General features: G+C 44.3%; 1 protein-coding gene across 4 annotated transcripts in view; it reads left to right on the plus strand.

Annotated features, from left to right (window-relative positions):
* The window catches only part of taf1 (TAF1 RNA polymerase II, TATA box binding protein (TBP)-associated factor), a 222,772-nt gene extending 201,906 nt beyond the window's left edge, over positions 1-20,866 (plus strand). For 3 of the 4 annotated variants that reach the window (XM_072505461.1, XM_072505462.1, XM_072505463.1), the window contains 4 exons: positions 2,787-2,918; positions 3,025-3,175; positions 9,258-9,435; positions 19,246-20,866. In XM_072505461.1, the coding sequence (XP_072361562.1) occupies positions 2,787-2,918; positions 3,025-3,175; positions 9,258-9,435; positions 19,246-19,468 (684 nt within the window). In that variant the 3' untranslated portion in view covers positions 19,469-20,866. The remainder of the gene's footprint in view (positions 1-2,786; positions 2,919-3,024; positions 3,176-9,257; positions 9,436-19,245) is intronic. The other variant, XM_072505464.1, reaches the window with a different exon arrangement.
* The last annotated feature ends 5,707 nt before the right edge of the window (positions 20,867-26,573 follow it).

Raw genomic sequence — 26,573 nt, forward strand, 5'->3', positions numbered from 1 at the left:
CTTTCCTTATATTCCACACAGGCTTCGTCTGTACCCAGCCTTTTAGCCCTGACAAATGCCTCCTTTTTCTTTTTGACGAGGCCTACAATATCTCTCGTTATCCAAGGTTCCCGAAAATTGCCGTATTTACCCTTCTTCCTCACAGGAACACGCCGGTCCTGAATTCCTTTCAACTGACACTTGAAAGCCTCCCACATGTCAGATGTTGATTTGCCCTCAAACATCCGCCCCCAATCTATGTTCTTCAGTTCCCGCCGAATATTGTTATAATTAGCCTTCCCCAAATTGAGCACATTCATCCTAGGACCACTCTTATCCTTGTCCACCAGCACTTTAAAACTTACTGAATTGTGGTCACTGTTCCCGAAATGCTCCCCTACTGAAACATCTACCACCTGGCCGGGCTCATTCCCCAATACCAGGTCCAGTACCGCCCCTTCCCTAGTTGGACTGTCCACACATTGTTTTAAGAAGCCCTCCTGGATGCTCCTTACAAACTCCGCCCCGTCTAAGCCCCTGGCACTAAGTGAGTCCCAGTCAATATTGGGGAAGTTGAAGTCTCCCACCACCACAACCCTGTTGTTCTTACTCTTTTCCAAAATCTGTCTACCTATCTGCTCCTCTATCTCCTGCTGGCTGTTGGGAGGCCTGTAGTAAACCCCCAACATTGTGACTGCACCCTTCTTATTCCTGATCTCTACCCATATAGCCTCACTGCCCTCTGAGGTGTCCTCCCGCAGTACAGCTGTGATATTCTCCCGAACCAGTAGCGCAACTCCGCCACCCCTTTTACATCCCCCTCTATCCCGCCTGAAACATCTAAATCCTGGAACGTTTAGCTGCCAATCCTGCCCTTCCCTCAACCAAGGTCTCTGTAATGGCAACAACATCATAGTTCCAAGTACTAATCCAAGCTCTAGGTTCATCTGCCTTACCCGTAATACTTCTTGCATTAAAACATATGCACTTCAGGCCACCAGACCCGCTGTGTTCAGCAACTTCTCCCTGTCTGCTCTGCCTCAGAACCCCACTGTCCCTATTACCTAGTTCTCCCTCAATGCTCTCACCTTCTGACCTATTGCTCCCGTGCCCACCCCCCTGCCATACTAGTTTAAACCCTCCCGTGTGACACTAGCAAACCCCGCGGCCAGGATATTTATGCCTCTCCAGTTTAGATGCAACCCGTCCTTATATAGGTCACACCTGCCCCGGAAGAGCTCCCAGTGGTCCAGATAATGGAAACCCTCCCTCCTACACCAGCTGTTTAGCCACGTGTTTAGCTGCTCTATCTTCCTATTTCCTGTAATCCCGAGATTACAACCCTAGAGGTCCTGTCTTTTAACTTTCTGCCTAGCTTCCTGAACTCCTGCTGCAGGATCTCATGCCCCTTCCTGCCTATGTCGTTAGTACCAATATGTACAACGACCTCTGCCTGTTTGCCCTCCCCCTTCAGGATGCCCTCTACCCGTTCGGAGACATCCTGGATCCTGGCACCAGGGAGGCAGCATATCATCCTGGAGTCTCTTTCACGTCCACAGAAGCGCCTATCTGTGCCCCTGACTATAGAGTCCCCTATTACTATTGCTCTTCTGCGCTTTGACCCTCCCTTCTGAACATCAGAGCCAGCCGTGGTGCCACTGCTCTGGCTGCTGCTGTTTTCCCCTGATAGGCTATCCCCCCCGACAGTATCCAAAGGGGTATACCTGTTCGAGAGGGGGACAACCACAGGGGATTCCTGCACTGACTGCTTGCCCTTTCTGGTGGTCACCCATTTCTCTGCCCGCACCTTGGGTGTGACCACATATATATAACTGCGATCTATGATGCTTTCCGCCACCTGCATGCTCCTAAGTGCATCCAATTGCTGCTCCAACCGAACCATGCGGTCTGTGAGGAGCTCCAGTTGGGTGCACTTTCTGCAGATGAAGCCATCCGGGACGCTGGAAGCCTCCCGGACCTGCCACATCTCACAGTCAGAGCACTGCACCCCTCTAACTGACATTGCGTCAATTAATTAAAATTAAAAGTTTAAAATTTTGAAAAATATTTCAAAAACATTTTTTTTAACGTTACTGTTATCTATCTGTTTCCTAGCACTAGATTTCTAATATAAATGCGAAAGCTAAATATAGTACTCTCCGATCTCTGGCTTAGATACCCTTCTAAATTATAATTAAGTAATTATGTTTAATTAGTTACCAATGCTTAATTTTTTTAATTTAGTGTAGATTCCCAACCAACCACTCAGGTCACAGCTTTTCTGTGATGTCACTTCAGTTTCCCCCCGACACACACAATTTGAAAAAGGTATAAAAGTAAAAATGAGTAAAAATCACTTTCTTACCTTCTGAGTGTCTTAGATGTTCTCAGGTTCTCTCCCTGACAGAGACTGCTCCTCCTCCTCCGAACGGCTCCCGAAACTAGGCCGCGATCTTTTAAAATCTCTGCTCTGACTCGCAGCAGAGATTTTTCATGGAATATTAGTATGCTATTTGACCGTATGCACAATCGTGTCCTCACCAAAGATTTGTACGCGTATACTATCTTGCAGTGGTCACTGAATAGCGATCAGAAGAGGACTTTTTTTAAATGTTCTCTCCTCAATCCATTGACTGACGTCAAATGTGATGCTCCCCTTGTTACTACAGCTGAGGCCAGCTGAATAAATGTAGACCAGGGATTGATTCCAGGACTTTGCTGGCTTTGATATTCCTTTGAAGGAATGTGTGTCCCTCTTTTAGGATTGCATTACTTTCAAATTCTCATGCAGTATATTTATTTCTTAGGGTCATTGCCGTGAGGGACGAATCAGGACAGGTGAGGAGGAATCTGATGTGGATGTGGAGGGTTTTGAGGAAGATGATGATGGTAAACCGAAGACACCTGCCCCAGCAAGTGACTTTTACCTTGCTCTGCATGTAATAATTCATTGCAACCTTGAATGTTTCATTTGACATTTTCATGCATTTCTGTTTTCATTTATTAAACACACCATCAAATATTTTGCAATATTATGTTTGACAGGAAGCAACTGAGGGAGAGTGTGAAATGGAAGATGAGGATGAGATAAATATACCGCAGCGTCAGGCGAGCATCTTGTATGAAGACTTGCTAATGTCAGATGGGGAGGATGAGGAACACAGTGAAGAGGAAGAAGGAGATAACCCATTTTCTTGTAAGGAGAATTCTTGTTGCTATTCCAGATTGTATTGTGAATTTGATGAGTTTAGAAAGCAAGAAGATATATGAAAATAAGAGTTTGCAACATAGTTAAATGGAATCAACAAAGTCCCCTGAGTGGAATTCTAACAACAGTAAATACATATAGAATCTCTTATGTATATATAAAAAAAAAGATTTGAAAGAGATGAGAGAGCATTGAGTAGGAAATGGGAGCGAAATTACAGGAGGTGACCAATTGCACAATCAAAAATGTAGGTTTTCAAGAGACTTTTGAAGATGGGGAGGCATATGAGTTTAGGAGATCCAGCAACCTTAAACATGATGGCTGAAGGCTGTTTCTATACCTGTTCTGAAACATCAAATAGTGGTTACTATCATTAAGTAGGTCCAGTGTTCACATTTAAATACATGTTGACTATTCCTCAAAATGTAGTTTGAGCCCTATTCTGCCAAGAGATCAGTTAATGAGGTATGACACGAATCAAAGACGACCAAATACATTACAAGAAATACACTTGCATTTCTTACAGCTGTCCCCTTGTTATATTCTGGCTGTATAAGGAATCGGACAAGAGTAGAGAACTTTGGTAATTGAAGAAACTTTAAACCTTATATTTCAATGCACGAAGCATTAGGAACAAAATTAATGAGATAACGGCGCAAATAGAGGTGGGGGGTTATGATTTGGTGGTGATTATTGAGGCATGGTTACACGGAGACCAAGTCTGGGAGTTGAATATCCAAGGGTACTCAGCATTTTAGAAGATATACAGAAAGGTAAAGGAGGTGGTGTAGCTTTACTGGTAAAGGAAGATATCTGTGCTGTAGTGAGAAATTATATTGACACTGACGATCAACACATGGAATTAGTCTGGGTAGAAATAGGAAATAGCAAAGGAAAGAAGTCCATGGTCGAAGTAATCTATAGATCCCCAAACAGCAGTTCTGCAGTGGGGCACAGTATAAACCAGGAATTATTGGAGGCTTGTAAGAAAGGTATGACGATAATCATGGGTGATTTTAATGTGTGTATAGACTAGATTAATCAAATTGGCAAGGGTAGCCTCAAGGGAGAGTTCATTGAATGTATTAACAATTGTTTCTTGGAGCAATATGTTGTGGAACCAACCAGGGAGTAGGCTATTCTGGATTTGATCTGTGCACTTAAGAGGGATTAATTAATGACCTCATAGTTAAGGATCCTCCAAGGAAGAGTGATCATGGCATGATAGAATTTCAAATTCAGTTTGAGGGTGAGAAACTGGAGTTTCATACTCGCGTTCAGGAGTTAAAGGTGATTATGTTAGTATGAGGACAAATTTGGCCCCAGTGAACTGGGCAGGAAGAGTAAAAGGTACGACAGTTGAGCAGTGGCAGTTGTTTCAGGAGATATTCAATTCCTCCCAACTAAAATATATTGCAAAAAGGAAGAAAGATTGTAAGAGAGGGGGAAAACATCCATGGCTATGCAAGGAAGTTAAAGATAACATGAAGACAAAAATAAAGGCATGTCATATCGCAAAGACCAGTGGCAGATTGGGAAACGTTTAAAGATCAACAAAGGGTTACTAAAAAAGAAATAAAAAGAGCAAAGATAAATTATGAAAGAAAACTAATGCAAAATATTGAAAAAGGTAGCAAAAGCTTCTAATCTTCTATAAGTATATAAAAGAGTAGCTAAAGTGAATGTTGGTCCCTTGGCGGATGAAACTGGGGAGTTAATAGTGGGGAACATGAGAATGGTGGAAACTCTAAATCAATAATTTACCTCAGTTTTCATGGTGGAGAACACTAGTACCATCCCAGTAGTAACAGATAATGCAGAGGTAATAGAAAGTGAGGAACTTAGAACAATCATCGTCAATAGGGAAAAAGTACTAAACAAATTATTGGGATTAAAGGCAGGCAAGTTCCCAGGGCCTGATAGTCTACATCGTAGGGTCTGAAAGGAAGTGGCAGTGAAGCTCGTGGATCCATTCCCTGGATGCGGGAAACATTCCAATGGGTTGGAAAAATGATAATGTAATGCCCTTATTCAAACAGGGACGCAGAAAGTAGTAAACTATAGACTACTTAATTTAACATCTGTCATTGGGAAATTTTCAGAATCCATTGTTAAGGAAGTAATAAGAAAGTCAAATCGCATTCCATTGGAGTCAGGGTGGTTTTATGAAGGGCAAATAGTGTTTGATTAATTTGCTAGACTTCTTTGAAGATGCACCAAGCCAAGTGGATAATGGAGATCCTGTAGATGTAGTAGGTCTGGACTTCCAGAAGGCATTTAATAAGGTGCTGCACAAAAGGTTAATACACATGGTAAGATCACAGGGGGTTGGGGTAATTTATTAGCTTTGATAGCGGACTGGCTAACCGACAGCAAGCAGACAGTCGGGATAAATAGGTATTTTTCTGCTTGTCAGGATGTAACTAGTTGAGTGCCACAGGGTTCGGTCCTTGGGCCCCAACTATTTACAATCTATATTAATAATTTGGATGCAGGGATAGATGGTTCTATCGCCAAATTTGCAGATGACACCAAAATAGGTATGATAGTAAGTTACAATGAGGAAATAAGAAATTTACAAATGGATATGAATAGGTTAGGTGAGTGGACCAAAAGTTGGCAGGTGGAGTTTAACGCGAATAAGTGTGAGGTTATCCATTTTGGTCAGAATAATGGAAAGGCAACTTATTATCTAAATAGAGAGAAATTTCAGAGTGCTTTGTTGCAGAGGAATATGGATGTCCTCGTGCATGAATCTCAGAAAACTAGTATGCAGGTACAGCGGGTAATAAGGAAAACAAATTGAATTTTTGCCTTTATAGCTGGAGGAATAGAGTATAAAAGTTGCTGCAATTGTACAAGGCATTGGTGAGACTTTACCTGGAGCACTGTGTACAGTTTTGGTCCCCTTATTTGAGGAGGGATGTAGTTGCATTAGAGGTAGTTTAGAAAGGTTCACGAGATTGATTTCAGAGGTGAAAGGTTTGTATTATGAACATAGATTGAGCAGTTTAGGCCTACTCTCTCGAGTTTAGAAGAATGGGAGGAGATCTAATTGAGGTATATAAGATGATAAAAGGAAAGGTATTGACAAAGTAGACGTAGGCGGATGTTTCCTCTTGAGGGGCAATCTAGAACGAGGGGCCATAGTTTTAAGATAAGGAGTAGCAGATTTAAAACCGAGGTGAGAAGAAATTACTTCTCTCAAAGAGTCGTGTGGATCTGTGGAATTCACTATCCCAGAGTGAGGTGGTTGCCAGACATGAGTAAATTTAAGGAGGTAATAGACAGCTTTTTAATTCGTAATGGGTTGAAAGGTTATGGGGAATGGACAGGAAAGTGGATTTGAGACCGAGAGGAGATCACCCATGATCGTATTGAATGGCGGAGCAGGCTAGAGGGGCTGAATTGCCCACAACTACTCTTCGTTCTTATGTTCTATTTGGTGCACTGATGTTGACATTCATTTCCTGTATATCATTTAAGTGGCCTAAACGTCGGCAGGTTAGTTACCCCCTAGTGACATCACAAAAAAAAAAGATCCAATGCTCACCTGTTATCTACATGTATGCTCTTTGCAGCAGAAGTCACTGGAAAATGACTTGGAACAGAAAACTGGCTGATTTTCTTTGTTGTACCCCAAGGATATTGAAAACAATTATCATGTCGAGTCTGAGATCAATTAACTCAGTGCAAATCACTAATTGAAACTAAGATGTTGGGGCAGCATCATCAAAATACATGACACAGGAATGGATTGAAGTTAAAGATAAGAGTGAAAGACAGCTGGTCAGCACTCAACTGGAACAATTATTTTATTTCTATAAAATGGAAAAATAATTTGCATATTATGCATAACAGGGTCTGCTATTAATATAACCAAAGAGAAAATCTCAGGAGGTCTGGCAGCATCTGTAGGGAGAGAAAAGAGCTAATGTTTCGAGTCCAGATGACCCGTTGTCAAAGCTATTAATATGATGGTCGCTGCAAAAAGAGAAATGTCGAAGCTTTTCGTCTTCATCAGGAACTTTGCAAGAATAATTTATTCTGTCTGGGAAAAGAGTGCTGGTTGGTTGGCAAGTGGGCTCTGATTGGTTGAGGTACTGCCATGGAAAATGCACCAGTTGATGGTAACTGACACTTACTGTCATTGTTTGAAATTTAAACCAGGCAGCGGGCAGGTGTCAGGAGGGTTGCAGAGCAATCAGTAACGCCGTTCCTGCAGTGGTCCAGATCGTGGGAGAAGTACCCAACTGCCGCTACCAGATTTTAAATTGAGAATGGCAGCCACGGCTGCCTTTTACATGAAAAGAAATTAAATTATTTACATATTCCAACACAAATGGCAGCAGAAAACAGGCCACACACCCTGCACATAATATTGACGTCAAGCACCCTCCATGTACGTACTTTTGGTGCCAAATAACGGAGCTGAGCTGCTTCCATTTTCTAGCTGCTGGGAAGAGGACTGTGAAGATGGATCATTTTTTTAAAATGAAGAGACGGCAAGAGTCTCAAATAGGCAGTGTACCGATTGGACAGGAACTCACAACAGAATCTGCTGGAGACACTGCTCAGGAGAGTACAAGGCAGGACAGAATAGTGCTAGTGTTAGCTCTGAACAGAGTTCCAGGGCTTCTGGCTCACAGACTATGAAGAAGAAATTTCCCACATCTGCTCGGTTGGATTTTCCTTTTTCATAAAGATTGAGGCGGCACAAAGAAACTAACTGGCTGAAGTCTGCACCTGATATGCGCATTGCCCTCTTCCTGTGAAGGTGATTGGAGTGAGATTGTGAGGACCAAGCAGCCTCTCCTTTCGCATTAATGGTAAGCAAATGTGCCGTCGCTTGTGAAGGTCGGCTTACATCTGTTGCGAAGGTCAGTCGGCGTGGGTCGTAAAGGTCGGCTGGCTGGCAAAAGTGGGGCCCGGGAGGGCGGCATGGTGGTGCAGTGGTTAGCACTGCTGCCTCATGGCGCTGAGGATCCGTATTTGATCCCGGCCCCAGGTCACTGTCCCTGTGGAGTTTACATATTCTCCCCGTGTTTGCGTGGGTCTCACCCCCACAACCCAAAAGATGTGCAGGCAAGGTGGATTGGCCACGCTAAATTGCCTCTTAATTGGAAAAACATAATCGGGTACTTTAAATTTTTTTTTAAAGTGTGTCCTGGGAAAAAAAGATTGAAAAACACTGGCTTAGATTTAGTATAACTTCCCTACTTTTCAATTCTAACTCTCTAGAAGCAAAGCCTAGTGTACGGTTTTACCTTTTTTATGGCCTTGCTTAACCTGTGGCATAACCTTCAGTTATTAGTTTATTTGTACTCTGAGATTCCTATGTTCCTCTATCCCAGTGTTGTTTAACCTTTTTTTCCGGGACCCACTTTTGCCAACGGGCCGATCTTTGCGACCCACACTGGCCAACTTTCGCGAACTATGCTGACTGACGTTCGCGACCCACGCCGACCAACCTTCACAACATACACCGCATTTACTTAGCTTTAATGCGAAAGGAGGGCCCGCTTGGTCCTCTCAATCTCACTCCAGTCAGGTTCACAGGAAGAGAGGAAAATGCGCATATAAGGTGCAAAATTCAGCCAGATCGTTTGTGCTGTCTTCAACTTTATGAAAAAGGAAAATCCAACCTCGCACATGTAGGTTGTTGTGAAGGGCAATAGCAATATTTTTTTTGGCACTGGATACTCCGAGGAGATGCAGCACCAGAATGCTGACAGGCTCATGGGCTTTTGGCATGTTTTTAAATGTGGTATTCCAGATCAGCTACAGCAGCGTAGTCTTTTTATTTGGAGTCAGCTCTCAGTTAATAACTGACTGGGGTCTCAACATTAAAAAGGAATTCTTTACCCACCACTTCTCTTTCAAAATCTGAAACTTACAAACTGCCTTATGTGAAAGAAACTGAAATGGGTATTTCCACCATTATGCAGGAAAATTGCTTCCTGGTACCAAGGGCTTGACTCTATTATACAGACACAATATTGTGACTAACTGTTGGTTGAGTGACCATTAACATTGCCTGTTAATTTGAACTCTTCTTTGTTTCAAAAAGCTATTCAGCTCAGTGAGAGTGGCAGTGACTCTGATGTTGAAACGACTGCCATCCGACCAAAAAAACCTAATCTGATACCTGAGAATACACGCATGGGAATGGAGAATGAGGAGAGCATGATGTCCTATGAGGGAGATGGTGGTGAGACCTCTCAGATCATGGAGGACAGTAATGTGAGGTAAAATTATTTGAACCGAGTGGGTTATCATTTCTCTAAATCACATTTTGCTTCAAACCAGCAGGACCCAAACTTCAGGTTTTATTAGATATACAAAAGAGGTGCAGGAAATTTTGATAGTACCATTAGGCACTTAATGCTCCTTGCGTCAACTTTATTGGACATAAGTTGTTCCATTCTCTTGTTTACTCAAAGGTAAGTTGTCTATTTTAACATTTGACTAGTTCATTGTCTTTTTTCCACAAATCCCTTAAAAAATATGGGGTCGCTCCATTAAGACAATGATGAGGAGACGTTTCTTTTTCTGAGGGTCAAGGGATTTTGCAAGTCTTTTCCATAAAAGGCAGTGGAAGCAGAATCTTTCAATATTTTAAAGGCAGATCTAGATAGTTCCTGATTAACAAGGGGATGAAAGGTTATTGGGGGTAAGCAGGAACGTGGGGTTGAAATTACAAGCATGTCAGTCATGATCTTATTGAATGGCAGAGCAGGCTCGAGGGGCCTACTCTAAATTTGTGTGTTCATTCATCAGGGATGATTGTGAGATCTTTTTTTCTGTTGCTTTCCATTACATTGCAAACAGTCGGTAAACACATGACCAATCTGATTATTCAGGTTAGGTTGGGACAGCTCCCAAACCGTGTGAAGGTATTACGATTTAACTAGATTCACTTATAGAGTAATGGCTTACTGATCTTGAGTAACTTGACTTTTTCTGAGGTAATTATTACTTACTCAAGCTGTTTGTTGAAGAAAGTTTGCAAATTGGAAGGAGCCTGTAAATTTCTGACCAGGTCAGATTAAAACCACCTGGATTTGACTGTCTTTTCCTTCTGTTAAACTATTGACAATTTATTTATTTTTAAAATAAATTTAGAATACCCAATTCATTTTTTCCAATTAAGGGGCAATTTAATGTGGCCAATCCACCTACCCTGCACATCTTTGGGTCATGGGGGTGAAACCCACACAAACACGGGGAGAATGTGGCAACACCACCCGGAAAGTGACCCAGAACCAGGATCGAACCTGGGGCCTCGCCGCCGTGAGACAGCAGTGCTAACCACTGTGCCAGCGTGCTGCCCTCACTATTGACAATTTAAAGAACATCTATCAGACTTCAAGGTTTTTTGTAGATAAATGTATGTTGGCAGATCTCCCCATTGTTAATGAACTAATTTACATTTGACTGCCTTCATCATCTCAATGGGAAGGAATAATATAGGAAAGTCTCAATCTCCTCTGCTCATTGCTAGTGTTAGACAAAGGCTAAAATGCTACTTGTGCATTATGAAGGCAAAATGCTGCTCAGTTAGGGGCTCTAATTAATGGTGGAGGGTTCATGCTGAAGTACTGTGCAGAGAAGGGGTGATGGGGGGGGCATCAGTGAAATTGCTGCTGAAGATGCTGTTTGGTTGCAGTACCACAGAAGTCAAGATGCTGCTCAGTGGAAGTGGCGTGGGGAGTGGAAGCAATGCGACATGGATAAAGATTACTCTTACTGGGACATTAGGGCTAAAGTCCTGTTCAGTGGGGTTTACAGGGGCCACCATGAAATGCGTAATGGGGAGAAATCTAGTCAAAATTATACTTTGTTTGCGGTGGAGGGGTTATAGTGCTCAGTCGTGTAAATTGTTGTTCGGGGCAGAGGTTCTACAAGTTGGAAGGAGTTTGTAATGGTAGAAATGCTACTCGCCATAGAACAGGGTTACACATTTTGCCAGCGAAAATATGCAGAAGAGCAGTAACGTCATTGCAGTGTTAATGTAAGCCGACTTGTGACAATAAAGATTATTATATATTTTATATATTCATATGATCCAGCTTTGATGGGCTAGAAGAGTGGAGGTCATACGGGGTGGCGAATAGCTTGGTTAGTAACTGGGAAATAGTGTGGTTCGATTTCTTAGGGTTGGCTACAATGAATGGGTATTACGATCAGGTGATTGAGCAACCTTGCTAAGAGGCCTCCATGGGAAAAGACACCTGGTGGTGGCTTAAAGAGACAGGCAGGTGGTCCTGAACAGCTGGAAGTGGTTACAATGCTTGAAAAGATTTTGATATTAAGTGACCCTTTTATCATCTTCATTTAGTTAAGACTGTTGACCTGTAAATTAACAATGCTCAGGGGATAAAAATCAAGCTATTTTAAAATGCACTTTGCTAGTCGAATCAACAGTTTTCAATATCGGGATGAGAAACATATAGGCTGGAAATAGATATTTATGTCTTTTTTTTTTCACCTCATGCAATGTTGCATCACTCACTTGCAGGGTCAAAATCACAAGTTTAACTGATGATTATTGAAAATGTTTTACTGCGGGTGCTCAACACCTGAATAATTATATTTTCTTTATTGCCATGACCGATACCTATCCCATGACCAACATCACTTAAAATAAATTCTGATCATTATAGGTCCGATATCTAAAATCTGGCAACCTGGAATGAGACTGTGCTGGATTTCAGATTTTCCAAGGTTTTGAATTATCCACCATTAGTTTGGAAGTGAGGGGGGCATCTCATAGAAGGGAAACCCCGTTTTTAATGATGGGACCAGAAGATCCTGCCACTGGCATGGGAAATCCTGCCCAAGTTTTCTGTTGTCAGATAACTATCTAAAGTGCAGTACTGAGACCTGATCTAGAATTCATGAAGCATCATTCCCGGAAGCAATCTTATCCCCCGCCGCTATGATCCGTTCACTGGGAGTTGGTGGCAATAAACTGATCCCAGTTTGGTTGGAAGAAATTAGTGGATTTGCCTCCCTTTACAAGAGAGCTATTTACAAACATACCAAATCGGTTCACGAGACATGTAACTTAGTTCTGTCTCTAACCTCGAGTTCCCTGGGATTACAGACCATTTTGGAGAGAATCCCCAGCTCTATCCTGCAAGTGGGACAGGTAGCTTTGTGACTGGAGAATAGGGAAGGCTGGGGAGCAGATCTTAAAAGTGCTGCAGGTCCTCTGTGTGCACAACTCTCGCTGATTCTATCATCTGGATAAGCCCAAGAATGTCTTAATTTCCACACTTTATTTCCTACTTTGCTGTGGGAAGTGTCCTGATCTCGCAAGAGAAAAATGTCCGTTGTTCGACAGCCGGACTTTGGATAATATAGCTGTGTCACATTGCGGTTTGTGGTACCATGTGTAGAGATTTGCTGCTGTGTTTCCTGCATTACAATAGCGATAACACTTCAAAAATAAATCACTGGTTGTAAAGTTCTGTGGGGCACCTAAGTCACGAAAGGTACTGTATTGTTTGTTTGTTCTATTTACCTTTTTGGTTAGGCTTAGGTTAAGTAATAAATCTTTACCATTAAATAGCAGCTACATATCATTACCTAAAAGCAATAGCAAATCTGTGACAAAGTAATTCTATTTCACTTGGGTGGTGTCCTAGGCCCAATTATTTTCGGCTGCTTCATCAATGATCTTCCCTCCAATCTAAGATCAGAAGTGAGGATTATGCGTTGATGTTTCCCAGTGATCAGTATCATTCAATGCTCCCCAGATACTGAAGGAGTCGGTGTCTGTAAACAGCAAGAACTGGACAATATTCAAGCTTGGGCTGATAAAGTGTCAAGTAACATTTGGATCACACAAATGCCAGGAAATGGCCATCTCCCAACAAGCCAGAATCTAATTATCTCCCCATGACATTCAATTCTATAACCATCGCTGAATCCTCCACCATTAACATTCTTAACTGGACCAGCCACAAAAGTACTGTGGCTACAATTCCAGGTCAGATGCTAGTAATTCCACAGCGAGTAACTTGACTCCTGATTTCCCTAAAGCCTGTTCATTATCTACAACAGGTATTGACAAACTCGGGGCGCGGGCGGGTGTCGGGAGGGTCGCGGAGCCGTCCGTCGCGGTGCTCCCGATCTCGCAAATCCGCGCGCAACAGCCGGCTTTTGATAATGCCAACTGCGAGCGGCCTTCAAAATGGCCAGGAACAGATAAAATAAATTCGGCCGCACTGCGCATGTGTGCCCGATCATCGGTGTGCATGCGCAAAACTATGCGCACCGATGATCGGGCATGTATGCGCAGTGCGGTCACATTTTAAAAATATGGTCGCAGCCTTTTTTTTTCAAGTTCGGGGGGCCAAAAGGACCCAAAACCATTTCCTCCATTTTTGTCAGTAACAAACAAGGTAAGTGAAAATGGTGGGTCGCGCAGGTCAGTCGGCGTGGGCTGCGAAGGTCGGCCGGCGTGAGCCTCAAAGGTCGGCCGGCGTAGGTCGTGAAGGTCGGCCGGCGTGGGTCGTGAAGGTCGCCTGGCGTGGGTCGCGAAGGTCAGCCAGGTTGGGTCCTAAAGTTTGGCCGGTTGGTAAAAAAGGGTCCCCGGAAAAAAAAGTTTGAAAAACACTGATCTACAAGGCTCAAATCAGGAGTGTGATGGCATATTCTCCACTCAGCTGGATGGGTACGACTCCAACAGCACTCAAGAAGCTCGACACCATTCAGGTCAAAGCACAGCCTGTTTGATTGCCACACCATTCACCACATTAAACATTCAGCCCTTCACTCACTGACTCACAGTGGCAGCAGTGTTTCCAATCTACCATATAAACTGCAGAAATTAAAGATCCTTTGACAGCACCTTCCAAACTCTACTACCCAACAGAACAAGGAAAGCAGACGCATGGGAATATCAACGTTCCCCTCCAAACCCCACACTATCCTGACTTAGAGCTAGATCGTTCTTCCTTCATTGTCACTGGGTCAAAATCCTGGAATTTGCTTTGTTATAGTACTGGTGTACCTACACTGCATGTACTGAAGTGGTTCAAGAAGGTGGTTCACCATTACCTTTTTTTAAAAAAAAAAAAATAATTTTTATTAAAGTTTTCACAAAATATCAACAACAAAATGTAAAAGGAACCCAATAGAATTAAATACCAAACAAAACAAAACAATCCAGTGCCCCCCTCCTCCCTATACATAAATAATAAATTAACATCCGCCGAAACACATAGCAAATATATACAGCCCCTCAGATCCCCCAGTATAGACAAGCAAAAATAAAATAGAACCCCCCCCCCACCGGGCTGCTGCTGCTGACCATTGTCTACCGTTCTGCCAGGAAGTCTAAGAACGGTTGCCCCCGCCTGCAAAACCCTTGCACCGATCCCCTTAAGGCAAATTTCACCCTCTCCAATTTAATAAACCCCGCCATATCGTTGATCCAGGATTCCACACTTGGGGGCCTCGCATCTTTCCACTGAAGAAGAATCCTTCGCTGGGCTACCAGGGACGCAAAGGCCAGAATACCGGCCTCTTTCCCCTCCTGCACTCCCAGCTCCACTGCAACCCCAAATATTGCGAGCCCCCAGCCCGGTTTGACCCTGGATCCTACCACCCTCGACACCATCCTCGCTACGCCCTTCCAAAATTCCTCCAGCGCTGGGCATGCCCAGAACATATGGGTGTGGTTTGCTGGGCTCCCTGAGCACCTAACACACCTGTCCTCACCCCCAAAGAACTGGCTCAACCTTGTTCCGGTCATGTGTGCCCTGTGCAGCACCTTAAACTGTATGAGGCTGAGCCTCGCGCACGAAGAGGAAGAGTTCACCCTCCCTAGGGCATCTGCTCATGTCCCCTCCTCGATCTCCTCCCCCAACTCCTCCTCCCACTTACCTTTCAGCTCCTCCACCGAGGCCGCCTCCTCCTCCATCACCTGGTATGTTGCCGAGATCTTCCCCTCTCCAACCCACCCCCCCGAGAGTACCCTGTCCTGAGGCGGCGGCAGCAGGAATTCCACTACTTGCCGCCTGGCAAACGCCCTTACCTGTAGATACCTAAAGGTGTTTCCCGAGGGGAGCCCGTACTTCTCCTCCAGCTTACCCAGGCTCGCGAACTTCCTATCCACAAACAGGTCCCCCAACCTGCTTATCCCTGCCCTATGCCACCCCGAAAACCCTCCATCTATTCTCCCTGGGACAAACCGTATCGGGGTCCACTCCGAGGCCCCCACTTCCCCCCTGTGCTGCCTCCATTGCCCCCAAATTTTGAGGGTAGCCGCCATCACCGGGTTCGTGGTATACCTCATTGGAGGGAGCAGCAGCGGCGTCGTTGCCAGCGCCTCCAGACTCGTACCCTCACAAGACGCCGTCTCCAGCCCCTTCCATGCCGCCCCCTTCCCCTCAATCACCCACTTGCGCATCATCGCCGCATTGGCGGCCCAGTAGTACCCGCAGAGGTTGGGCAGCACCAGCCCCCCCCACCCCCTCCCATCCCTACTCCGCTCCAGGAACACCCTTCTCACCCTCGGAGTCCCTCGTGCCCACACAAACCCGTTATGCTCCTGTTGACCCGCCTAAAGAAGGCCTTCAGGATAAGAATGGGGAGGCACTGGAACAGGAACAAAAACCTTGGGAGCACCGTCATCTTGACTGACTGCACCTTACCCGCCAGGGACAGCGGCAACGCGTCCCACCTCTTGAACTCCTCCTCCAATTGCTCCTCCAGCCTCATGAAATTAAGTCTATGCAGGGCCCCCCAGCTCCTGGCCACCTGGACCCCCAAATACCTGAAGTTCCTCTCCGCCCTTTTTAGTGGGAGCTCGCCAATCCCCCTCTCCTGGTCCCCTGGGTGAGCCACGAACAACTCGCTCTTCCCCATGTTGAGCTTGTACCCTGAGAAATCCCCAAACTCCCTGAGGATCCTCATTACCTCCGGCATTTCTCCCACCGGGTCCGCCACATATAGCAGCACGTCGTCCGCATAGAGCGACACCCTATGCTCCTCACCCCGCACCAGCCCCCTCCAGTTCCTCGACTCTCTCAGTGCCTTGGCCAGGGGTTCAATCGCCAGTGCGAAGAGCAGGGGGGACAGGGGACACCCCTGCCTCGTCCCTCGATACAACCGAAAGTACTCAGACCTCCTCTTGTTCGTGGCCATCGGGACCTCGTACAACAGCCTAAACCACCTGACGAACCCCTCCCCAAACCTCTTCAGCACTTCCCACAAGTACCCCCACTCTACCCTATCGAAGGCCTTCTCAGCGCCCATCGCCGCCACTCTCTCCGCCTCCTCCTCCCTCGCCGGCATCATAATAACGTTCAGGAGCCTCCGCACATTCGCGTTCCACCATTACCGTCTCGACAACAATTAGGAATGGGCACTAAATGCATTGTCAACAAAGCTCATATCTCATGGACATGGACAAATTAACAGTCACGGCAGCACAGTGGTTAGCACTATTGCTTCATAGTGCCAGGGTCCCAGGTTCGATTCCCGCTTGGGTCACTGTCTGTGCGGGGTCTCCCCGTGCCTGCGTGGGTTTCCTCCGGGCGCTGGTTTTCTCCCACAAGTCCCGAAGGACGTGCTTGTTCGATAAATTGGACATTCTGAATTCTCCCTCTGTGTAACTGGACAGGGCCCGGAGTGTGGCGACTAGGGGCTTTTCGCAGTAATTTCATTGCAGTGTTTTTTTAAATTATAAATTTAGAGTACATAATTCATTTCTTCCAATTTAGCGTGGCCAATCCACCTACCCTGCACATCTTTGTGTTGTGGGGGTGAAACCCACGCAAACACGGGGAGAATGTGCAAACTCCACACGGACAGTGACCTAGAGCCAGGATCGAACCTGGGACCTTGGCGCCGTCATGCAGCAGTGCTATCCACTGGTGCCACCGTGCTGCCCTAACTTCATTGCAGTGTTAATTGTAAGCCTACTTGTGACAATAAAGATTATTATAACAAAAAAGCATCACTTGGATATCTAAATGATTCAATGTTAAAACTTCAAAAGATATGAAAATGCAACCAAGGTTTGAGGGGGAAAAGCTGTGCGAACAATAACTGGCAGTGTTTTGCTGCAGTTCTGTGGGACAGAAGGCCAGATGAGTCTGTGATACCCTTCACACTAAAAACTCCTTTTCGACACAAATTGTCACTGAGGAGGGTATAATGCATTTGCCATTGTCAAAGATACCATAAAAGTTTTCAATGAAACACCAGTTGCACTTTCCACATATGATATCTAACATAAGGGCAGCATGGTGATGCATTGGATAGCACTACTGCCTCATGGCGTCGAGGTCCCAGGTTCGATCCTGGCTCGGGACACTGTCCGTGTGGAGTTTGCACATTCTCCCCGTGTTGCTTGGGTTTCGCCCCCACAACCCAAAGATGGGGCAGCATGGTCGCACAGTGGTTAGCACAGTTGCTTCACAGCTCCAGGGTCCCTGGTTCGATTCCCAGCTTGGATCACTGTCTGTGAGGAGTCTGCACATTCTCCCCGTGTCTGTGTGGGTTTCCTCCAGGTGCTCCGGTTTCCTCCCACAGTCCAAAGATGTGCAGCTTAGGTGGATTGGCCATGATAAATTTTCTGTAGTGTCCAAAGAAGGTTAGGTGGGGTTACTGGGTTACGGGGATGGGATAGGCTTAAGTGGGGTGCTCTTTCCAGGGGCTGGTCGGTAAAAGGGCCTCCTTCTGCACTGTAAATTCTATGATTCTATGTGCAGTGTAGGTGGATTGGCCATCTTAAATTGCCCCTTAATTGGAAAAAATGAATTGGGTACACTAAATTTATAAAATTTAAAAAAAATAATATCTAACATACAGGAAAACATTGTAGTTGAAAAGGATTGTAGGCAATGACATGGATTAATTAAAATATACTTTTATTTTTCAGTATGGTACTGTAGAAATAAGTACATACGGGGGAGGTGGTGGCATAGTGGTATTGTTGCTGGACTGGTAATCCAGAGACCCAGGATAATGGTCTGGGAATCCAGTTTCAAATCCCACTATGGTAGATAATGGAATTTGAATTCAATACAAATAGTCTGGAATTAAAAGTCTAATAAAATTGTTATCAATTGTCATAAAAACTCATTTGGTTCACAAATGCCCGTCTTAGGGAAGGAAATTTGTTGGCCGACATGTGACTCCAGACCCACAGCAATGTGGTTGACTCTTAAATGCTCTCTGAAATGGCGTAGCAAGCCACTCAGTTCAAGTGCAATTAGGGGACAAATGCTGCTCACATCCTAGGAAAGAATTTTTAAAGAAACACTTGAAAGCAGGTTAATTGATTTATTCAAGGCAGAGTGAGACAGATTTTTGGTAGACAATGATGTCAAAGGTTATGGGAGGCAGATAGCAAAGTGGAGCTGAGACAACTCCAGACCTATTGAATGGCAGAGCAAGTTCAGAAGGCTGAATATGTTCCTATGTTAAACAAAATACAAAATTAGCCATAATAATAAAGAAATCTAATTTCTTTTAGACCTGGTGTCAATTCCATGAGCTATCATAGGTTTCAACATAACTTGTTAGGTATGAAATCAGCTGGTAAAACAACATGCCTGAAGTCCACCATGGTGGTGAAAAAGTAAACATTTATGTCATTGTAGCCATGTCGAAGCTAATTTACTTTCAATGAAGTTGCTGAGGGGTAACTTTTAGCTATTAAACAGGACCTTGTGCTGTATTGTTCTTTAGGGTTTTGGCCAAGGGTGGTAAGATGACCGGTACAGGCTTGGAGGGCTGAAGGGCCTGTTCCTGTGCTGTATTGATCTTTGATGGGACTTTTGGGGTATGTCAGAAGGCACAGTAGGCGATGCAGTGACTATGCCTCTTGACCAGAATGTGATATGTAATGTGATATGTACAGCACTTCAAGGCACTTTGAAAGAAATGCTTTTTATGAAGCACTCATGTTTAGCCTTGAAAGGTGCTATATTAGTGTCTCATATAGTTTAATTGGATCCAGTGTTACTCTGGTTGCTTCACGGCTCAATTAAATCATAAGTTTACTAAACAATAATGCAACCTTTTTCCCTCAGCTATGAGAGCTATGAAGAAACTGGGCTCAAATCAAATACACGTGATACAACCTTCAGCAGTGGAGGATGTGACTATGAGCTATCAGAGGAAGAAGAAGATGAGGAACAGAGGCATGGACCAAGTGTTCTTAATGAGGTACAGCTGAGTGAAGATGAGGAAGACAGCGAGGAATTCCACTCCATTGAAGGGGACAGTGATATAGACTCAGATATAGAAACGTGAACACATTACGATACAGAATTGGATACATAGATGACCATAACAATCTGCTGTGGGAGAAAGACAGAGAGGAGCCAACTCTAGTGTAGATAATCACAGAGTTGGTGGTAGATTTCATTTATATTTGCTATATCCATTTGCACTTTCATGGTTGTGTGGATGGATAATCCTGTACAAAAATTGAGAGCAAATGCCAAGCCCAGTAACAAACTGTGCTTCATGTTCAAAAATTTAGATTTTGTATATAAGAATGTTCCTGGAAGCTGGACAAAAATTGTGTGTAAAAGGAGTTTGAGAATTTGTACTTTTTTGTTCATAAGGTAGTCATGAAGAGTGCTCATTATCAGCAGTGGTAGATTATAGACTTTAATATCACAGTTTTTAAAAGCTGGCCATAACAGGTACAAAAACAAATATTAATCCTGTTACTTTTCCTGGAAATGTTTATTTTTTATGAGACATGGACGCCAAATGGTGATCCTGCTCCTTTTTGATTCATTATCTGTCACTTTCTGCATAATTGCAGCTTGTGTTTTTTAATTGATCATCTAATTTTTAAAATTAATTGTCGCAACATCTTTCTAAAAGACTTGATGACTGAAGAAAGCTTTGCTGAGTTTTGAGTGATGAACCAGTGGATGAATTCATATTCACATTTATTAATGGGAAGGATGGATTGTTGTCTGCCCAATTTTATATTAATTTAAAGATATGAACAACAAGAAAGTGGAAAGTGAATGAAAATGGAAGCAGGATGAGGAAACAAAAGGCCGGTCCCAGATTCAAAATATCATTGTGTTGGAAGACGAAAGAAAAAAATATTTAAGATCATAAGTAATTTCAAGAAATGAGTACACACTCTGGAAACATACCATCATAAACAACAAAATATTTTGGCTACTATTTGTACTAGTCTTGGAAAGATAACTCCTATTTGAGTTTTGAACTTTGTTATTTGTCTTAAATCCTTCTTGTAAAAAATTTGTCCATAATTTGATTTCTGTTTCTGTATCATGATTACACCCCAATGGTTTGGTGGGTAACAAGAACTGCCGCTTGGTTAAATCCTGGTTAAATATTGTTGGTACCCATAAAACTTTCAGTGACATTGGGTTGTGGGGGATAATTTGGCAAAAAAAATCATGATTCGTGTTTTGATGATTATGATCAGACAAAAATTTGACTCTTGTACTTTGTGATGTGTACATTGCAATTTTGTAACATCTTATGTCAGTTCCAAATGACTGACTAAAACTACTGTTTGAAATACTGTTTTGTTTAAAATGTCAGGGTTTTGAAAACCAAAATGTTACACCTGAATTGCTGGAAAACCGTTAGTCCATCCTATATATTGTGAAAATTGTTGTAAATCTCAGGTAAAGATAATACCTTTTCAGTGTTCATTGCTTTTAGTTTTTATTTCTACTTTTCAGAAGCAAGTGACATACTTGATGCCTAAAATCTCTTTTTTATTGTGTAGATTTTTCTACTTTTGAAGCTGTTCCTCACGGATTTTGGGATTCTTCAGTTAATAAATACCTAATTGAATCTTAAACTTTCATAAAATGGCAAAGAGCAAAACCCGAATCATAAGACTTAAAAGAGGGGCATTGTTAGAAAAGGAAACAGACAGAATAAGATAAGGAATTCAATACACGAGATGAAGAACCGATTTAAGTTAGTGAGGACAAGATTTGTGGCTGAATAAAACATAAGACTGTCAGTTCTATTCAGGACAAATTAAGAGTTTTACGGTGATATGAGACTTCCAAGCAGGATAGTAAAGGAGTAGTGTACAAAGGTGATAAAAGTTGACTGCAAGAACAGCTTTTGGATGGCTGCACAAGTCAAGTCAAAAGAAGGGAGAGTTTGGGATTTAGGGGGATGCTGTTCACCAAGGAGAGAAGTGGCCGGTAACCTGGGACTTGGTGTGAGATAGAATATAGGTAGCACAATTTTGGAAAAACAGAAGAAGGCTTGACTGCAAACTGATAGAGTGGAACCAGGTGAGGTTAGAGAACAGAGGAGAGGTTTTGGAGGATTATGTCAAAAACTGCAAAGAAGTTAAGGGAAATTGCACTGTGGTCACAGTCATTTGGGGGATACTATTTGTCACTTTTATTTTTAAAAATAAATTTAGAGTGCCCAATTCATTTTTCCAATTAAGGGGCAATTTAGCGTGGCCAATCCACCTAGCCTGCACATCTTTGTGTTGTGGGGGTGAAACCCACGCAAACATGGGGAGAATGTGCAAACTCCACACGGACAGTGTCCCAGAGCCGGGATCGAACCTGGGACCTCGGCGCCGTGAGGCAGCAATGCTAACCACTGCGCCACCGCGCTGCCCTTTTGTCACTTTTATTAGGACCACTTCAGTTCTGGAGCAAGGATTGAAACACAAAGTTGCACTTTCGTAAATAAAGTCTGTTTTACCACAGGTTTCTGGCGCTTGTGACTTACACTGTCGCTGTTACTTTCTGCAAAGATCATATTCTCTAAGCCATTTTCATACCTGTTCTTGTCCACAGACATTGTTATTTTGCCAATATGTGGAAATGTTGCATTGCACTGAGCTACCTCTGATCTACTTCTGCTGGATTCCATTGTGCTCTGGAATCTACATCATCTCCTTCCGGTACCATGCCCTAAGAGGCGATGGCATCCATGGACTTCCACTGGTTTGGTCCATGCTTGGCAAAATACTGCAAGTGGTTTGCTGTTGCCTTCTGCAGTATGGCTGACCAGGAAACACTCTCACTCTTATCACCTGCCATATTGGAAGGATTTACAAGTTGATATGCAACGTATTTGGCCACGTTATGAACGTACCCTCCATGGCTGGCAAGTCCTGAAGTTGGACTTGAACCCAGAGCTTCTGGCCCAGAGGTAGGGATGCTATTGCTGTGCCACATGACCTCACAAATTCTACACCATTGCCTCCTTATGTTTTACTGCTTTCTTCAATTTGCTACTGATTATATTCTTTCTTCAATTGTTATATTGGATGTGCTGGTGTGCAATACTAAGTATTAAAACCATTAGTTACCTCCTTTGGACTCCTGGTTTAACCTATGTTGGCTCATTGTCAATTCTCCATACAGCCTCCATTTTCCAATTTCAATGGGACACCTTAAGGACGCATTCACCCTCCACAACTGTACAGAGAACATACAGTGCAGAAGTAGGCGATTCGGCCCATTGAGTCTACACCGACCCAATAACCCCTCCTAACCGTTGGTCACCAAGGGCAATTTATCATGGCCAATTCACCTAACCTGCACGTCTTTGGACTGTGGGAGGAAACCGGAGCACCCAGAGGAAACCCACGCAGACACTGGGAGAACGTGCAGACTCTGCAAAGACTGACCCAGCAGGGAATTGAACCTGGGACTGTGAAGCCACAGTGTTACCCACTTGTGCTACCGTGCTGCCCGAATGCTCAGAACCTGGGCATTTGTTCATCATTGCTGCAGTCTGACTCTACCCTATTTACAAATTAACTTATCCCAGCAGGGAACCGCTGGACTTTAACTTTGGACTCTTTCCCCTGTTTACGACCAAGATACATTCTTTAATTGTAGTATCTATAATTTATATATATCTTGTTAACTAAATACATCCTAATCGCTGACGTGCCTTTGGAACATGAACTTACGGTGTGCCTTTACAAGAACAGGAGTCGGCTATTCTATTATATAACCACAATAGTTACTACACTATCGGCATCGAGTAATAAACTTGCATTTGGAGAACAGACGTGTCTGAATCACAAAGAATTATTTAACTGTATATATTATTTAAATCTACTGTCTATAATTTCTTAAATGATTGCTTCCTGCAATATTAAATTATGGTACAAGTCAACAAGACTGCTGTGCTAAAATTCTATCTGAAACATGAAGCCATTTTTGCTGTTTGACCTGTAGTTCTGGAACTGTATTTTTGTCAGATTTCTGGTATTGGATATTTTTCTTTTTATTCATGTCTGTGTTGAATGTCCTCAGCAAATGTGAAGAAAATATGGCCTTCTGATTTCAGGTGACAGTTTTAATTTGATCTATTCCAGTTGCTTTACAATATTGACTATTTCAATTCCTGTTCGAGCTCATTTGTATTGTCACTCCAGGGTAATTTGAACCTGTATTACGTGTCATGACTTTACCCCATTACCTTTTGTTGTACCAAATGTCATGTTTGTACATTTGGGTAAAAGCACCAGTGAAAAACAGTGTAGCTAAATAGTTCAGAGCAAAATGGCATTTGGAAATAGATGTGAGTAGTTATTTTTTGTTGATGTGAGACACAAAAAGTAACCTGTCATTTATTTTGGGAAGAGGTTACATTGGGCTTGGTATGCCTTGATTCAGCTATGTCAATACAAAAATTCCAACTTCGGTACCAACCATTTCATGCTGATGGTACTGTTGTGTTGTGTATGCACCCTGTGTAGAATCACTACAGTGCAGAAGGAGAGGCCCATCGTGTCTGCATTGACCCTCTGAAAGAGCACCACACCTAGGCCCACTCCTAATGCCACCCGGAAACTGTGGCAGTACCACGGTGCCATGGTGACATGTTGTCCATACCAGGGATCGGCCCCGAGCTGCCCTTAAGAGTTGGGCTCGAGAACCTCCTAAATGGTAAGTGGGGGGGGGGGGGTCCAGAGATCATTTAAAAAATAATTTTTATTAAAGGTTTTCATAAAATATCAATAACAAAATGAGAAAGAAAAAAGAACTCAAACAGGGTTAAGTACAAAACACAATCTAAAAAAGCAACCCCCCAAACCCCCCCCCCCCCCCGTACATAAATAATAAATTAACATTAACACCCCGACTTAACACAACAGGTGTATACACCCCCTCCAGTGTAAATAACATAAACAAAAATAAAGTAACTTCCCCCCCCCCCCCCCCACCCCGCGCTGCTGCTGCCATTGACCAATGTCTATCGTTCTGCCAGAAAGTCTAAGAACGGTTGCCACCGCCTAAAGAACCCTCGGACCCACCCTCTCAAGGCGAATTTCACCCTCTCCAATTTAATGAACCCTGCCATATCGCTGATCCAGGATTCCACGCTTGGGGCCTCGCATCTTTCCACTGAAGGAGAATCCTTCGCCGGGCTACCAGGGACGCAAAGGCCAGAATTCCGGCCTCTTTCGCCTCCTGCACTCCTGGTTCCTCTGCCACCCCAAATATTGCGAGCCCCCAGCCCGGTCTGACCCTGGATCCTACCACACTCGACACCGTCCTCGCTACGCCCTTCCAAAATTCCTCCAGCGCTGGACATGCCCAGAACATATGGGTGTGATTTGCTGGGCTCCCTGTTGTTGCTCGTTTTAGCCTTAGTTTAATTGCTCTTGTTCTATCACCTTTGCTCTTGAGTCGCCAGGTATCTTTCTGATACCGCCACGTGGTTCAAGTCCGAGTAATGATCAATAATCCAACACATCGCTTAGTAAGAGTTAAATCAACGCACATTTATTATATACAGTAATCAATACTTATACATTAATTCTACTTCTCAGCTACTTCCTACAACGTAGCGAGCGTTCAAGTAAGACTTACGATTTTAGCGGCTGTTGCAGAAGGTCAGCAGAAGGGTCTCGAAGGGTGCGGAAGGATGGAGAAGGGTCGATTTGAACTTGGGACTCTATTCTTATAGTCCCCAGGGGCTTCCCGCCTTTTGGGGCAGACCCTGTACCTGGTTCCAAGTGATTGGACTTCGTCCCAATCACTTCGTTCGATATTCTCCAATGCTGGAGCGATTCCTTGATCGATGGGTGGTTTTGGGGTGGTCGTTCACCTCTCTTTGTGTAGGCTCCTGCTGGCGCTGAAAAGTCTGGGTTGGCTTTGTGTGTCTAATTTGTTGCACATTGTTCCCGGGGATTGCTAATTAATATTCAGATGGCTGGTGTTTTGTGATGCTGATGGCTGCAGGTATCGATTCTGTCTGGCCTCCCCAGAGGGGAATACACAGTTTTACCTGCAGCTGCTTGTTTTTAGTCCTGTTGGCTGATTTTCCCATCAGCCTTTTCCGTTCGCCATTTTAAATCGGGGTTGGCCATTCTAAATCGGGAGTTCGCCATTTTAACTGGCTGCACTGAGCACCGAACACACCTGTCCTCACCCCCAAAGAACCGGCTCATCCTTGTCCTGGTCATGTGTGCCCTGTGCAGCACCTTAAACTGTATGAGGCTGAGGCTCGCACATGAAGAGGAAGAATTCACCCTACCTAGGGCATCTGCCCACATCCCCTCTTGGATCTCCTCTCCCAACTCCTCCTACTTACCTTTCAACTCCACCCCCGAGGCCTCCTGCATCACCTGGTAAGTTTCCGAGATCTTCCCCACTCCTTCCCACCCCCCTGAGAGCACCCTGTCCTGTCCTGTGTGTGGCAGTAGCCACGGGAAGTCCACCACCTGCCGTCTGGCAAACGCCCTTACCTGTAAGTACCTGAAGGTGTTCCCTGGGGGGAGCCCGTACTTCTCCTCCAGCTCACCCAAGCTCGCAAACTTCCCGTCCACAAACAGGTCCCCCAACTTTCGTATCCCTGCCCTGTGCCACCCCGAAAATCCTCCACCTGTTCTTCCTGGGGCGAACCAGTGGTTCCCCCGTAATGGGGTCCACGCCGAGGCCCCAACTTCCCCCCCTATCCCGCTCCACTGCCCCCAAATTTTGAGGGCCGCCACCACCACCAGGCTCGTGGTATACCTCCTTGGAGGGAGCGGCAGCGGCGCCGTTGCCAGTGCCCCCAGACTCGTACCCACACAGGACGCCGTCTCCAGCCTCTTCCATGCAGCCCCCTCCCCCTCCATCACCCACTTGCGCACCATTGTTGCATTGGCGGCTCAGTAGTACCCACAGAGGTTGGGCAGCGCCATCCCCCCCCCCTATCTCTACTCCGCTCCAGGAACACCCTTCTCACCCTCGGAGTCCCTCGCGCCCACACAAACCCCATTATACTCCTGTTAACCCGCCTGAAAAAAGCCTTCAGGATAAACATGGGGAGGCTCTGGAACAGGAACAAAAACCTTGGGAGCACCGTCATTTTGATTGACTGCACCCTACCCACCAAGGGCAGCGGCAACGCGTCCCACCTCTTGAAC

Source organism: Scyliorhinus torazame, chromosome 5 (assembly GCF_047496885.1).
Source record: "Scyliorhinus torazame isolate Kashiwa2021f chromosome 5, sScyTor2.1, whole genome shotgun sequence".
Classification (NCBI taxonomy): Eukaryota; Metazoa; Chordata; class Chondrichthyes; order Carcharhiniformes; family Scyliorhinidae; genus Scyliorhinus; species Scyliorhinus torazame.